The sequence below is a fragment of the Dendrobates tinctorius genome, unplaced genomic scaffold (genome assembly GCF_039654945.1).
Source record: "Dendrobates tinctorius isolate UK_male_01 unplaced genomic scaffold, ASM3965494v1 ptg000249l, whole genome shotgun sequence".
NCBI classification, from domain to species: domain Eukaryota; kingdom Metazoa; phylum Chordata; class Amphibia; order Anura; family Dendrobatidae; genus Dendrobates; species Dendrobates tinctorius.
In genome coordinates this window covers 2,122,302-2,137,191 of record NW_027361916.1, presented here as the reverse complement: position 1 = coordinate 2,137,191, position 14,890 = coordinate 2,122,302, and the positions used below count along the sequence as shown (strand labels likewise).

General features: G+C 52.5%; 1 protein-coding gene across 1 annotated transcript in view; it reads right to left on the bottom strand.

The window, feature by feature from the left end:
* Positions 1-11,015, bottom strand: part of LOC141063251 (uncharacterized) — a 52,529-nt gene extending 41,514 nt beyond the window's left edge. Inside the window, exons 1-4 of the mRNA XM_073557321.1 lie at positions 10,882-11,015; positions 512-661; positions 203-382; positions 5-128 (exon numbers count right to left, since the gene is read on the bottom strand). Coding sequence (XP_073413422.1) covers positions 5-128; positions 203-382; positions 512-661; positions 10,882-10,902 — 475 coding nt within the window. The 5' untranslated portion in view covers positions 10,903-11,015. The remainder of the gene's footprint in view (positions 1-4; positions 129-202; positions 383-511; positions 662-10,881) is intronic.
* Positions 11,016-14,890: the final 3,875 nt, after the last annotated feature.

The following is a 14,890-nucleotide window of genomic DNA, read 5'->3' as shown; positions in this document are numbered from 1 at the left end:
TTACCTTGTGATGTGAGGGGTTTGGGAACCTCCATTATGATGGTCTTGTACAGATCTCTGTGTCCTTCTAAATACTCCCACTCCTCCATGGAGAAATAGACAGCGACATCCTGACACCTTATAGGAACCTGACACATACAATGATACCGTCATCCCCCCGATCCCTTCATAGTGTTACTGTATAATGTCCCAGCAGTGTCACCTCTCCAGTCAGCAGCTCAATCATCTTGTAGATGAGTTCTAGGATCTTCTGGTCATTGATGTCTACATGGATCAGGGGGTGAGGTAGAGGCCCTGTGATTGGGCTCAGGGGTCTTCTCCATCCCTCAGACATAGGGTCCTGACAGTGATCACCAGAGGTCTTCTTCACCACTGTGTAATCCTGGTAATGGAGAGACACATTAATAAATCTCACTCCAGACATTTCCAGAGTCCTCACCTCTCCAGTTCTGTCCATCTGTTATTCCCACAGATAAGAATGATGTAATGTGACGTCATCAGAATCTCTCACCTCTCCAGTGAGACTGAAGAGGATCTCTAGGGTGAGGTGTAATATCCTCTCCACCATCTTGTCTCTGTCCATATCCATCCTTGATGGGTAAATCAGGAAAATTTTCTTTTGTAGAAGATCTTCCCTGAGAGGATCCGATAATGTAGAGACCTGAATGAGAAGATGATGAGCCGATGTAACATCATATGAATCCTGTGTAATAATACAATTACTGGAGATAATAAGGGAAACATATGAGATTTATTATTTTACAGTGCTTAGTTTTGTTCCCTGACGTCCCCCCAGTTCCATCACCCTCATTCCCTTCTTTTGAGGTCCATACCATCAGGCTCTTCTGTCCCCTCTCCCTCAGAGTAGCGGTCATATACCGGCCCCCAGGCTCACCCACCCACTTCCTTGACCACTTTTCAGCCTGGCTGCCGCACTTCATGTCCTCAGAAATACCAACTCTTATTCTGGGAGGCTTCAACATCCCCATTAACAGCCCTACTTCCACATCTGCATCCCAGCTTCTATCACTAACCACCTCTCTTGGCCTCTCACAGCTCTCAACCTCTGAGACACAGAAAGACGGTAACACCCTTGACCAGGTCTGTGTCCGGCTTTGCTCAATCTCCTACCTAAATAACTCACCACTTCCCCTCTCTGACCACAACATTCTCTCCTTCACGCTCACAAATCCTCGCCCACCCCAGCACACTCCTACCTATCACACATTCAGAAATCTACAAGCCATTAACCCTCAGACACTTTTAGACTCCCTACAATCTTCCGTCCCCAATCTCCTCTTTTTCCTGTAATGATCTGGCTGTTCATCACTACAACACACTCTTACAACCACCCTTAAACAGGTAGCGCCCCTCACCCTCAGAACCTCCAAACACAGAGTAAAACAGCCCTGGCTCACATCGCAAACTCAATTTCTCCAGCGATGCTCTAGGAGTGCTGAACGCCGATGGAGAAAAACCCGCACAGCAGAAGACTTCATCCACTTCAAATTTATGTTAAGAACCTACAACTCTGCCCTTCACCTCGCCAAACAGACCTACTTCACCACCCTGATCTCCTCACTAGCCAACAACCCCAAGAAACTTTTTGACACTTTTCACTCCCTCCTCAGGCCAAAAGCACAAGCTCCTATCTCAGACATTTGTGCAAATGACCTGGCCTCCCATTTTATAGAGAAAATAGATAATATCCGTCAGGACATCCGCTCCCAACCACCAAGTGCTGTGACTCCCATCCCTAATTGCATTTCCCCTGGCTCACTTTCCATATTTGATCCCATCACAGAAGAAGAAGTCTCCAGACTCCTATCTTCTTCTCGCCCAACTACATGCACTACCGACCCCATTCCCTCACAACTCCTCCAGTCTCTTTCTCCAGTCATCACAACTCACTTAACTACAATCTTTAATCTCTCCCTCTCCTCAGGCATTTTCCCATCCTCCTTCAAACACTATCATTACTCCATTATTAAAGAAACCTGCTCTCGACCCATCCTAGTCTACTGCAGCCTTACCCGTTACCTCTCCTCTCACTCCCTCCTAGACCCTTCACAGTCTGGCTTCCGACCCCTACATTCGACTGAAAGTGCACTTATCAAAGTGACCAATGACTTTCTGACAGCAAAATGTAACGGTGAACACTCTCTGCTCATTCTTCTCGACCTTTCTGCAGCTTTCGACACTGTTGACCACCGTTTCCTACTCCATAGGCTCCAGTCACTAGGCATTAAGGACATCGCTCTCTCCTGGTTCTCTTCCTATCTCTCTGACCGCTCCTTCAGTGTTTTGTTTGCTGGATCCACGTTATCTCCTCTTCCTCTCGCTGTCGGGGTACCTCAGGACTCAGTCCTTGGCCCCCTTCTCTTCTCTCTCTACACGGCCCCAATTGGACAGACCATCAGCAGATTTGGCTTTCAGTACCATCTTTATGCTGATGATACACAACTATATATGCCATCCCCTGACCTTACCCCCGCTGTACTACAGAACGCCAGTGACTGTCTGTCCGCAGTCTCCAACGTCATGTCCGCTCTCTATCTGAAACTTAACCTCTCAAAAACTGAACTTCTTCTGCTCCCGCCATCTACTAACCTCCCTAAATATGTCATTTCCCTCACCGTAGGTGGCACCATAATAACACCCCGGCAGCAGGCGAGCTGTCTGGGTGTTATGTTTGACACCAACCTCTCCTTCACATCCCATATACAATGTCTTGCCTGCTCTTGCCGCTTACACCTAAAGAACATCTCTAGAATCTGCCATTTTCTCACCAGGGAAACAAAAAAAACCGTCATTGTCACTCTGATCCACTCCCGCCTGGACTACTGCAATGATCTATTAATTGGCCTCCCCGCTACTCGACTTTGCCCTCTCCAGTCCATACTTAATGCAGCAGCCAGGGTCTTCTATCTGGCTAATCGGTACTTGGACGCGTCCGCTCTTCGCCAGTCCTTACATTGGCTGCCCATTCATTATAGGGTCCAATTCAAAGTACTTGTTCTCACCCACAAAGCTCTCCACAGTGCGGCACCCCCCTACATCTCCTCCCTCATTTCCGTCTATCGGCCTAGCCGACCGCTGCGCTCTGCAAAAGGCTTTCGACTAACCTCTGCACTAATCCGCGCCTCCCACTCCCGACTCCAAGACTTCTCCCGCGCTGCGCCAATCCTCTGGAATGCTCTACCCCAAGAAATTAGGACTATCCACAATTTGCACAGTTTTAGGCGCTCTCTCAAAACACATCTATTCAGAGCAGCCTATCACGTTCACTAATCAAAGTCATTTTATGTGCAAGTGTGAGTACGTAGCCCATTCACTATCTCTGTCCCCCACCTTCTCAAGAAGGCTGGACCATCATTGTAAATACATCATTGTAAATACACACCTGTACTTTGTATCTCCCCCACCTCATTGTAGATTGTAAGCTCTCACGAGCATGGTCGTCTTATTTTACTTTAATTATTGTATTGTTAACGTTGTTACTTATGACTTGTGTTTTGAAACTGTTAAACTGTAAAGCGCTGCGGAATATTTTGGCGCTATATAAATAAAGATTATTATTATTATTATTTTATCTACTAATAAAACCTATATATTTAGGTCACAGACAACAAGCAGTTTCCTCCTCGGAGTCGGCAGCTGAACACGTTCCTCATAGACTCATCTTCCATAACGCTAAATCTCGTCTCATTACCGACACTGGAATCGGCATTAGCAATACTGCAGGAGATATTCATTACACGCGACATGAGAAATAACTCCTTCATGATGAGGACGACATCTTCATCTTCTACTGCGGCTCTAGAGACAGATTTGGCCAGAGTCAGTCACTGCCTCCATCCCCACCGGCCGTCTATATGAAGGTTTCCCGTCTTCCCCGCACTGGAATCTTCTCTCACGTTAGATCTCAGCTCTGAGTCACACACAGAAGTTTGAGGCTTTTAGAAAAGATTTTTAGTTTCCACAATCAACGCGGACAGAAATGATCTGATCCCAAAGTCTCCATGTACAGTGATTTATGGGGTTTATTTCTGGCCTTAGGCTTTCCTATATTACAAGAAAAACTCCAGAAAAAGCTGATATTAAAATGTTTCTAAAGAAAAATTGGCTCCAACAATTCTTGTAAGAAGAAAAAAAATAACAAAAAAGCAGAAGACACATTTTATAATTTTTGACACGTTAAACATTTATTAAAAAGAAATTAATCTTTTTGGGCCCCAGAACACAGATGTACACCGCAGGGACGGCACAGGAGCGGCTGCAACAAAAACCCTGAGAGTTTAACCACTTGCTGATGTGAAAAGCAAACATGGCATCTAAGAAGTTGTGACAGAGTTTGGCTGAATGCCCCCCGCCCCCAAGTACTCGATAGTATGGGGCGGCCTAGTTACTGCGATACTTACATGCCTAATAATGGGGTCTGGGCTGCAATGTATGAAGGTCTATTAGGCCGGGCCAGAGGCAGCGTCCAATAAGTTACCTTATAACGCCCCCATACACATTAGACTAAAGTTCCATGAAGGCACTGATTTCGGGGGGTTTGGCCGACCATATAATGTATTTGGGGGCCTCCCGACAGATGTCAGGGCAGAGAAGGATCCGGCATCCTGAATTTCAGAGGATAATCTGTTTGTTCTTCCTGTAGATAATCCTCCTCTAGAGGAGTCTGGAGGCGACTCTCTCATACAGACCACAGGAAAGCTGGAATATTTGTGTGTATGGGGGAGTCGGGAGAGATAGCCGTTTGCCAAATGACCATTCAGCCAACTCTGATCTCATCTGTATGGGGCCCACCATCCAGGTAAGGTGGAGACACCTGACCACACTCCAACACCGGCACCTCCACACCACAAAGTAGTGTAGCAAAGCACCACGGGTGGCTCCCTGCTTGGAGTGTAGCAAAGCACCTTTGGTGGCTCCCTGCTTGGAACACGAAACGTGCTGGGAGGCGGGTGGAGTTTAGTTTGCACTCAAAAGAGCGGGAAGAGTTTAGGATTTGGTCAGTCTGACAGAGTCAGAGGAGGAGAGAAGATCCCCGGAGTGGGATGGATGGAAGTAAGTGCTGCAGCCGACCTCAGTGACCTGGGTCCGCTGGCACAGGAAGGAGACATTATAGAAAGCCTGACTCTCCATGAGAAGGAAAGGATTGTACGGAACGCAAGGAGAGGAGGATTAAGGATTAGGGTTAGAGGAGAACCCTTCCCAAGTTCACATCGCAAGGCCGGGGACCGGTCCCCGAGGTTGTATGGATACTAATGGTCCTGCAGCAGACACCGGAGGAATAGAAGTTGTCACCACTTTATTCCTACACAAGACTTGGGGGCACAACAGCATCATGAGTGAGCCGGGACTAGGTAGTAAGGAGTCCCCGAAGCAGGCCACAGCTGTCTGCCGTACAAGTAGAGTTCATAGGAACATCTGACAGGAGGAACTCCAGTGTAACTCAGTACTGTGATTACTATAGGCGCAACAAGGGAGACATTCAGAAAAGGCATATGTTGGCGGAGTGTTGGAAAGGAGTACTTTATCTTACCTGGAAGTTGGCTGAGCTCCTGACCCGGAGGACACGGCACGGATGCGGGCGCTTGTACCACAACAGACTGTGAGTAAAGCTTTGGAACTAAATGCCCTGGTGTCCTCCACTTATTCCTGCATCCACCTGCTCAGCACTGCTACATCCCTCGTGCCTGACACTGCACCATCTACGTGTCACTTCACCTACACTGCCCTGGGACTACAGCCCTGCCTGTGGAGGGCTATAACATCATTGCTGCACCACACCATCTGTCCCAGAGGATCTGTCTGCAGCCTCTGCTTAACATCTTCATTGCCGAACGCCACAGGTGGCGTCATGAATCATTCATTCATAAACTGTAACTATCAGAAACAGACTGAACTCATTCCCTCTTTACAATGGGCGCCCAGGGCCATGGGCCGGGTCCCAGCTGCCGTGACATCTACCATTGAAGCTCATTGGGCCCGGTACCGAGTACCCCGCCGGCCCTGGGAGGGCGACCCAACTTGGCGTCGCGAACAGGATGACGAAGCCCGGTACCACCGGGTTCTGTGTACCTCAGATTTATTGGACTTAAAACATTGCTGAAAATGTGCCGAAATAACCACATTTATAGACTGTAAAATGGACTCTAAAAATGGCCGCCGACACGGTGAAGAAGGGCGTGACAACATGGGTGGTCCTAAGAAAAGACCACAAACTGTCCAGGGCCTCCCCTGCCTGAACTTCTATGCAACCGCAACATGGCCCACCCCCAGAGGGGTTCGTATACTGGCTTGGTATGGAGGAGTAGGAAGAAGACGCCGCCCCCAGAAGGAGGAGCGAGAGTCGGTGGCGGGAAAGGAGTCCAGACAGGAAGAAGGAGAGACCACCATGATGAAAGAAGGAAGGAGGCCCGAAGAGAGCACGGAGGTTGAGCTGAACCTCCCCCGGCACACTGGCTGAAGGCTCCAATCAGACTCCCAACATGAACCGTCAGCAGCTGGAAGACGAGATAACCCAGCTGACTACCCGTCTGCGGCTGAGACAGGAGGCACTTTGGATCCTGAACTGGCAGCACGCCCGGGAGGGGCCCACGCCATCAGCACCTCTATCACCGGTACCTGTCGCTGCTGCTGTACCACCGGTACCTTCACCCGCAGTACCTGTCGCTGCTGCACCGGATCTCCCTCAGGCAGCACCCATGGAACCGACGGCTGCTGCAATGTTACCGGCAGCGCCTGTCTCCACCTCCATGCTGCAATTACCGCTGGTCGCGGCCTGCCAAGAGGAGTTGTTTGAGGGCTGGGGAGCTGAAGCAGAGGAAGTAGAGCCCCAACCTGGACCTGACACGGCTGCGCAGGCCCCACCAGAGACCCCTGCGGACCCGGAGCCGCCATCTGCTCCACCGCCGCCACCAGCAGCTGATTGGACTATGCCGGTGGATGTCCATGCTTTCGACTGCCGTCCCAAACCTGCACCGGAGCATCGCCAGGAGGCTCCAGGTACGTCTGCTGCCCCTACATCTGGGCAGGCCTCGGGGTGTGTAACTGCTGCAGTGTCCGGACAGGTCGTGCTGGATCTTGTCTGGGACTGGGACTATGAGCCCTGGGGGGAAACACCTGAACCCCTAGCAGTAGTGCCCTTGTCTACGGTGGGTAGAAGCAGATCCTGGGAGGAGGATGAGACCATGGCCAAATGTCAGACCATCCACCAGCTGGCAGTCAAGCAGAGAGAATGGGAACAGCGGAGGCTGGCTGTGCTGGGCCCTGATCTGGACCAGAAGGAAAAGGTCCGTGCCGGTCACTACAGTCCCCGGGACTCAGCAGGATGGGGTCAGGTCCTGAATGTTAATCATGAGCGGGGGTTTTGTTTCATCACCGACCCCAAGTGGATCTCAGACCTATTCTTCAGCAGGAGGGATGTGGAGTCTCACCTCAGAAAGGGACACCCTGCCAGAGACCTGCAACCAGGGGAATACGCTACTTTTAACCGGCATGAGGGGTTACGTGGCTGGTACGCTATGAATATACGCCGAGAAAGAAAAGACCTATGTCCCTCCGGCAGGAATACCTCCCACTGTGGTGATCACACCTGCCAAGGCCAGGCAGGCTACATCCAACCCTGTTAACCACCCTATGGTACAGGTAGTTGCACCCGCTGTACCTCAGGCAGAAATTCCACCAGCTGCCACCACCTCGTCCTATGTGAACCCACAAGCAGGAAGAGGATGCCCACCAGTTCTCCCCTGGCAGCAGCCCAAGTCATCAGCTTCCAGCACCCCAGGAGGGGACCACCAACACTAAAGAGCATACCAATAACTAACTCTGTTACCCAGGAGGGTATTTGCACCATTGTGCCTGTTTTTTCTATTTTTGTTATGATGTTTTCTTGTTGATTCCAGTTTTTGTTGCCCAGTTTTATTGGCAGTGTTTTTCTTACTGAACTGTGGAGATCATGGACACTGAATGATCCAGAACTGTTAAGTATATAGTTGCACCTCTTTAGGTGCTCTTTCTTGGTTTTACATAAGTCTTTTAGGAATAAGGACTACCTCAACTAATTAGCGTTTTACTTTTGGAATAAGGACATTTCATGACATCTTGGCTGGATCAATGTCTATATTGCACTTATTAATAATGTTTAGCACTTTTTGATAGTAAAAATAAATAATGATAGTGGTTAATAAAGGTATTGATCGTACTAGAACAGATTTTATAGCTGACAGTGAGATCTAGGAAAGATGTGAAATTTGAATAAAGATTTAAAGTTACAGGTGACAAACCAGGCATCAGCGGTTGTCACTTAGGCTCAAGAAAATGTGAAAGAAGAAATATGTTAATGAGAATACTTGAAGTGGTAGTGTGTTTACTGCCAATAGCACTTTGAATTAGGTACTGTATTAGGACATAGATAGTTAGTTAAAATTGCTTGCAATGTTCAAGAATGAGTGCCTCCCACATTGGGAAGTTTAGATAATTGTTTATTAGCATATCAAAATTTTTGTATGTCCTGTATCTGTCCATCTTTGTTTCTCTTGCAGCCCGCGGACGTGCTGTGTTTAAAGGGGTGGTATGTGGCGCCCCTGAGGGTTCAGTCGCCACAGAGGTACTGCACCTCCTCCTGAGGTGTGGTACCCCATCATCCAGGTAAGGTGGAGACACCTGACCACACTCCAACACCGACACCCCCACACCACAAAGTAGCGTAGCAAAGCACCACGGGTGGCTCCCTGCTTGGAGTGTAGCAAAGCACCTTTGGTGGCTCCCTGCTTGGAACACAAAACGTGCTGGGAGGCGGGTGGAGTTTAGTTTGCACTCAAAAGAGCGGGAAGAGTTTAGGATTTGGTCAGTCTGACAGAGTCAGTGGAGGAGAGAAGATCCCCGGAGTGGGATGGATGGAAGGAAGTGCTGCAGCCGACCTCAGTGACCTGGGTCCGCTGGCACAGGAAAGAGACATTATAGAAAGCCTGACTCTCCATGAGAAGGAAAGGATTGTATGGAACGTAAGGAGAGTAGGACTAAGGATTAGGGTTAGAGGAGAACCCTTCCCAAGTTCACAGCACAAGGCCGGGGTCTGGTCCCCGAGGTTGTATGGATACTAATGGTCCTGCAGCAGACACCGGAGGAATAGAACTAAAAACAAGGAGAAACAAAGAGTATATGTTACCAAAAAATTATAACAAAAAATTTTTTTGTGGGCGCCCCTGGTCAAAATGAGAGCGAGAGAGAGCGCTGTATAATGAGGCCCAGGCTTTATAGTGAAGGGATAGGAGTCTGAGGAAAGGGCTGTTCTCAGGAGCTACAGTCTGAGGAAAGGGCTAAAAAGCATTCACTAGACCCCTGTACAGCTGTATAACGAGGCCCAGGCTTTATAGTGAAGGGACAGGAGTGAGGGCTTGTGCCCAGGAGCTACAGACTGAGGAAAGGGCTAAAAAGCCTTCACTAGACCCCTGTACAGCTGTATAATGAGGCCCAGGCTTTATAGTGAAGGGACAGGAGTGAGGGCCTGTTCCCAGGAGCTACAGTCTGAGGAAAGGACTAAAAAGCCTTCACTAGACCCCTGTACAGCTGTATAATGAGGCCCAGGCTTTATAGTGAAAGGACAGGAGTGAGGGCCTGTGCCCAGAAGCTACAGTCTGAGGAAAGGGCTAAAAAGCCTTCACTAGACCCCTGTACAGCTGTATAATGAGGCCCAGGCTTTATAGTGAAGGGACAGGAGTGAGGGCCTGTTCTCAGGAGCTACAGTCTGAGGAAAGGGCTAAAAAGCATTCACTAGACCCCTGTACAGCTGTATAATGAGGCCCAGGCTTTATAGTGAAGGGACAGGAGTGAGGGCTTGTGCCCAGGAGCTACAGACTGAGGAAAGGGCTAAAAAGCCTTCACTAGACCCCTGTACAGCTGTATACTGAGGCCCAGGCTTTATAGTGAAGGGACAGGAGTGAGGGCCTGTTCCCAGGAGCTACAGTCTGAGGAAAGGGCTAAAAAGCCTTCACTAGACCCCTGTACAGCTGTATAATGAGGCCCAGGCTTTATAGTGAAGGGACAGGAGTGAGGGCCTGTGCCCAGGAGCTACAGTCTGAGGAAAGGGCTAAAAAGCATTCAGCAGACCCCTGTACAGCTGTATAATGAGGCCCAGGCTTTATAGTGAAGGGACAGGAGTGAGGGCCTGTGCACAGGAGCTACAGTCTGAGGAAAGGGCTAAAAAGCCTTCACTAGACCCTGTACAGCTGTATAATGAGGCCCAGGCTTTATAGTGAAGGGACAGGAGTGAGGGCTTGTGCCCAGGAGCTACAGACTGAGGAAAGGGCTAAAAAGGCTTCACTAGACCCCTGTACAGCTGTATAATGAGTCCCAGGCTTTATAGTGAAGGGACAGGAGTGAGGGCCTGTGCCCAGGAGCTACAGTCTGAGGAAAGGGCTAAAAAGCCTTCACTAGACCCCTGTACAGCTGTATAATGAGACTCAGGCTTTATAGTGAAGGGACAGGAGTGAGGGCCTGATCCCAGGAGCTACAGTCAGAGGAAAGGGCTAAAAAGCCTTCACTAGACCCCTGTACAGCTGTATAATGAGGCCCAGGCTTTATAGTGAAGGGACAGGAGTGAGGGCCTGATCCCAGGAGCTACAGTCTGAGGAAAGGGCTAAAAAGCCTTCACTAGACTCCTGTACAGCTGTATAATGAGGCACAGGCTTTATAGTGAAGGGACAGGAGTGAGGGCCTGTGCCCAGGAGCTACAGTCCGAGGAAAGGGCTAAAAAGCCTTCACTAGACCCCTGTACAGCTGTATAATGAGGCCAGGCTTTATAGTGAAGGGACAGGAGGGAGAAAAGTGGGGAAAGGAGCAAGAAAAGCCGGACTGCCCATCACTAACCTGCAGAGCCGCACTCCACATATATGGCTGCTCTGTGCGCACAGGACCTGTGATGAGGTCACAGGAGGGGAGGAGTCAGGAGTCACATGATCAGGGGCCTCAGTGTGTGCAGGACTCTGCTGTGCTGGTTGTCATGGTGCTGGATGAGGGGAAGTTTCTGTGTGGGGTCAGGAGGGGTTTACAGGGTGGATGTAGCAGAGCCGTGTGTGTACGAGGTGTACGGAGCGGAGCCGTGTGTGTACGAGGTGTACGGAGCGGAGCCGCGTGTGTACGAGGTGTACGGAGCGGAGCCGCGTGTGTACGAGGTGTACGGAGCGGAGCCGCGTGTGTACGAGGTGTACGGAGCAGAGCCGTGTGTGTACGAACGGAGAGGAGCCGCGTGTGTACGAGGTGTACGGAGCGGAGCCGCGTGTGTACGAGGTGTACGGAGCGGAGCCGCGTGTGTACGAGGTGTACGGAGCGGAGCCGCGTGTGTACGAGGTGTACGGAGCGGAGCCGCGTGTGTACGAGGTGTACGTAGCGGAGCCGCGAGTGTACGAGGTGTACGGAGCGGAGCCGCGTGTGTACGAGGTGTACGGAGCGGAGCCGTGTGTGTACGAGGTGTACGGAGCGGAGCCGTGTGTGTATGAGGTGTACGGAGCAGAGCTGCGTGTGTACGAGCTGTACGAGCAGTGTGTGTACGAGGTGTACGGAGCGGAGCCGTGTGTGTACGAGGTGTACGGAGCGGAGCCGTGTGTGTATGAGGTGTACGGAGCAGAGCTGCGTGTGTACGAGGTGTACGGAGCAGAGCTGCTTGTGTACGAGGTGTACGGAGCAGAGCTGCGTGTGTACGAGGTGTACGGAGCAGAGCTGCGTGTGTACGAGGTGTACGGAGAGAAGCCGCGTGTGTACGAGGTGTACGGAGCGGAGCCGTGTGTGTACGAGGTGTACGGAGCGGAGCCGCGTGTGTACGAGGTGTACGGAGTGGAGGCGCGTGTGTACGAGGTGTACGGAGCAGAGCTGCGTGTGTACGAGGTGTACGGAGAGAAGCCGCGTGTGTACGAGGTGTACGGAGCGGAGCCGTGTGTGTACGAGGTGTACGGAGCGGAGCCGCGTGTGTACGACGTGTACGGAGTGAAGCCGCGTGTGTACGAGGTGTACGGAGCGGAGCCGTGTGTGTACGAGGTGTACGGAGCGGAGCCGCGTGTGTACGAGGTGTACGTAGCGGAGCCGTGTGTGTACGAGGTGTACGGAGCGGAGCCGTGTGTGTACGAAGTGTACGGAGCGGAGCCGTGTGTGTACGAGGTGTATGTAGCGGAGCCGCGTGTGTACGAGGTGTATGTAGCAGAGCCGCGTGTGTACGGAGTGGAGCCGTGTGTGTAAGAGGTGTAAGGAGCGGAGCCATGTGTGTACGAGGTGTACGGAGCGGAGCCGTGTGTGTACGAGGTGTACGGAGCGGAGCCGTGTGTGTACGAGGTGTACGGAGCGGAGCCGTGTGTGTACGAGGTGTATGTAGCAGAGCCGCGTGTGTACGAGGTTTACGGAGCGGAGCCGTGTGTGTACGAGGTGTAAGGAGCGGAGCCGTGTGTGTACGAGGTGTAAGGAGCGGAGCCGTGTGTGTACGAGGTGTACGGAGCGGAGCCGTGTGTGTACGAGGTGTACGGAGCGGAGCCGTGTGTGTACGAGGTGTATGTAGCAGAGCCGCGTGTGTGCGAGGTTTACGGAGCGGAGCCGTGTGTGTACGAGGTGTAAGGAGCGGAGCCGTGTGTACGAGGTGTACGGAGCGGAGCCGCGTGTGTACGAGGTGTACGGAGCGGAGCCGCGTGTGTACGAGGTGTAAGGAGCGGAGCCGTGTGTGTACGAGGTGTACGGAGCGGAGCCGTGTGTGTACGAGGTGTACGGAGCGGAGCCGTGTGTGTACGAGGTGTATGTAGCAGAGCCGCGTGTGTGCGAGGTTTACGGAGCGGAGCCGTGTGTGTACGAGGTGTAAGGAGCGGAGCCGTGTGTACGAGGTGTACGGAGCGGAGCCGCGTGTGTACGAGGTGTACGGAGCGGAGCCGCGTGTGTACGAGGTGTACGTAGCGGAGCCGTGTGTGTACGAGGTGTACGGAGCGGAGCCGTGTGTACGAGGAGTACGGAGCGGAGCCGTGTGTGTACGAGGTGTACGGAGCGGAGCAGTGTGTGTACGAGGTGTACGGAGCGGAGCCGCGTGTGTACGAGGTGTACGGAGTGGAGCCGCGTGTGTACGAGGTGTACGGAGCGGAGTCATGTGTGTACGAGGTGTACGGAGCGGAGTCGTGTGTGTACGAGGTGTACGGAGCGGAGTCGTGTGTGTACGAGGTGTACGGAGCGGAGCCCTGTGTGTACGAGGTGTACGGAGCGGAGCTGTGTGTGTACGGGGTGTACGGAGCGGAGCCGCTTGTGTACGAGGTGTACGGAGCGGAGCCGTGTGTGTACGAGGTGTGCAGAGCGGAGACGCGTGTGTGCAAGGTGTACGGAGCGGAGCCGTGTGTGTACGAGGTGTACGGAGCGGAGCCGCGTGTGTACGAGGTGTACGGAGTGGAGCCGTGTGTACGAGGTGTACGGAGAGGAGCCGTGTGTGTACGAGGTGTACGGAGCGGAGCCGTGTGTGTACGAGGTGTACGGAGCGGAGCCGTGTGTGTACGAGGTGTACGGAGAGGAGCCGTGTGTGTACGAGGTGTACGGAGCGGAGCCCTGTGTGTACGAGGTGTAGGGAGCCATGTGTGTACGAGGTGTACGGAGCCATGTGTGTAAAGAGTGGAGCCGTGTGTCTACAAGGTGTACGGAGCGGATCCGTGTCTGTACGAGGTGTAAGGAGCGGAGCCGTGTGTGTACGAGGTGTGCAGAGCGGAGCCGTGTGTGTACGAGATGCACGGAGGGGAGCCGTGTGTGTACGAGGTGTACGGAGCGGAGCCATGTGTGTACGAGATGTACGGAGCGGAGCCGTGTGTGTACGAGGTGTATGTAGCGGAGTCTTGTGTGTACGAGGTGTAAGGAGCGGAGCCGTGTGTGTACGAGATGTACGGAGCGGAGTCGTGTGTGTACGAGGTGTACGGAGTGGAGCCGAGTATGAACGAGGTGTACGGAGCGGAGCCGCGTGTGTACGGGGTGTACGGAGCGGAGCTGCGTGTGTACGAGGTGTACGGAGCGGAGCCATGTGTGTACGAGGTGTACGGAGCAGAGCCGCGTGTGTACGGGGTGTACGGAGTGGAGCTGTGTGTATGCGAGGTGTACGGAGCGGAGCCGCATGTGTACGAGATGTACGGAGCGGAGCCGTGTGTGTATGAGGTGTACTGAGAGGAGCCGTGTGTGTACGAGGTGTACGGAGAGGAGCCGTGTGTGTACGAGGTGTACGGAGCGGAGCCCTGTGTGTACGAGGTGTACGGAGCAGTGTGTGTACGTACGAGGTGTATGTAGCAGAGCCGCGTGTGTACGAGGTGTACGGAGTGGAGCCGTGTGTACGAGGTGTACGGAGAGGAGCCGTGTGTGTACGAGATGTACGGAGCGGAGCCGTGTGTGTATGAGGTGTACTGAGAGGAGCCGTGTGTGTACGAGGTGTACGGAGAGGAGCCGTGTGTGTACGAGGTGTACGGAGCGGAGCCCTGTGTGTACGAGGTGTACGGAGCCGTGTGTGTACGAGGTATACGGAGCGGAGCCATATGTGTACAGAGCAGAGCCGTGTGTCTACAAGGTGTACGGAGCGGAGCCGTGTGTGTACGAGGTGCACGGAGCGGAGCCGTGTGTGTACGAGGTGTACAGAGCAGAGCCGTGTGTGTACGAGGTGTATGGAGTGGAGCCGTGTGTGTAAGAGGTGTACGGAGCAGAGCCACATGTGTACAAGGTGTACCGAGCGGAGCCGTGTGTGTGCGAGATGTACGGAGAGGAGCCGTGTGTGTACGAGGTGTACAGAGCGGAGCCGTGTGTGTACGAGGTATACGGAGCGGAGCCATGTGTGTACAGAGTGGAGCCGTGTGTCTACAAGGTGTACGGAGTGGAGCCGTGTGTGTAC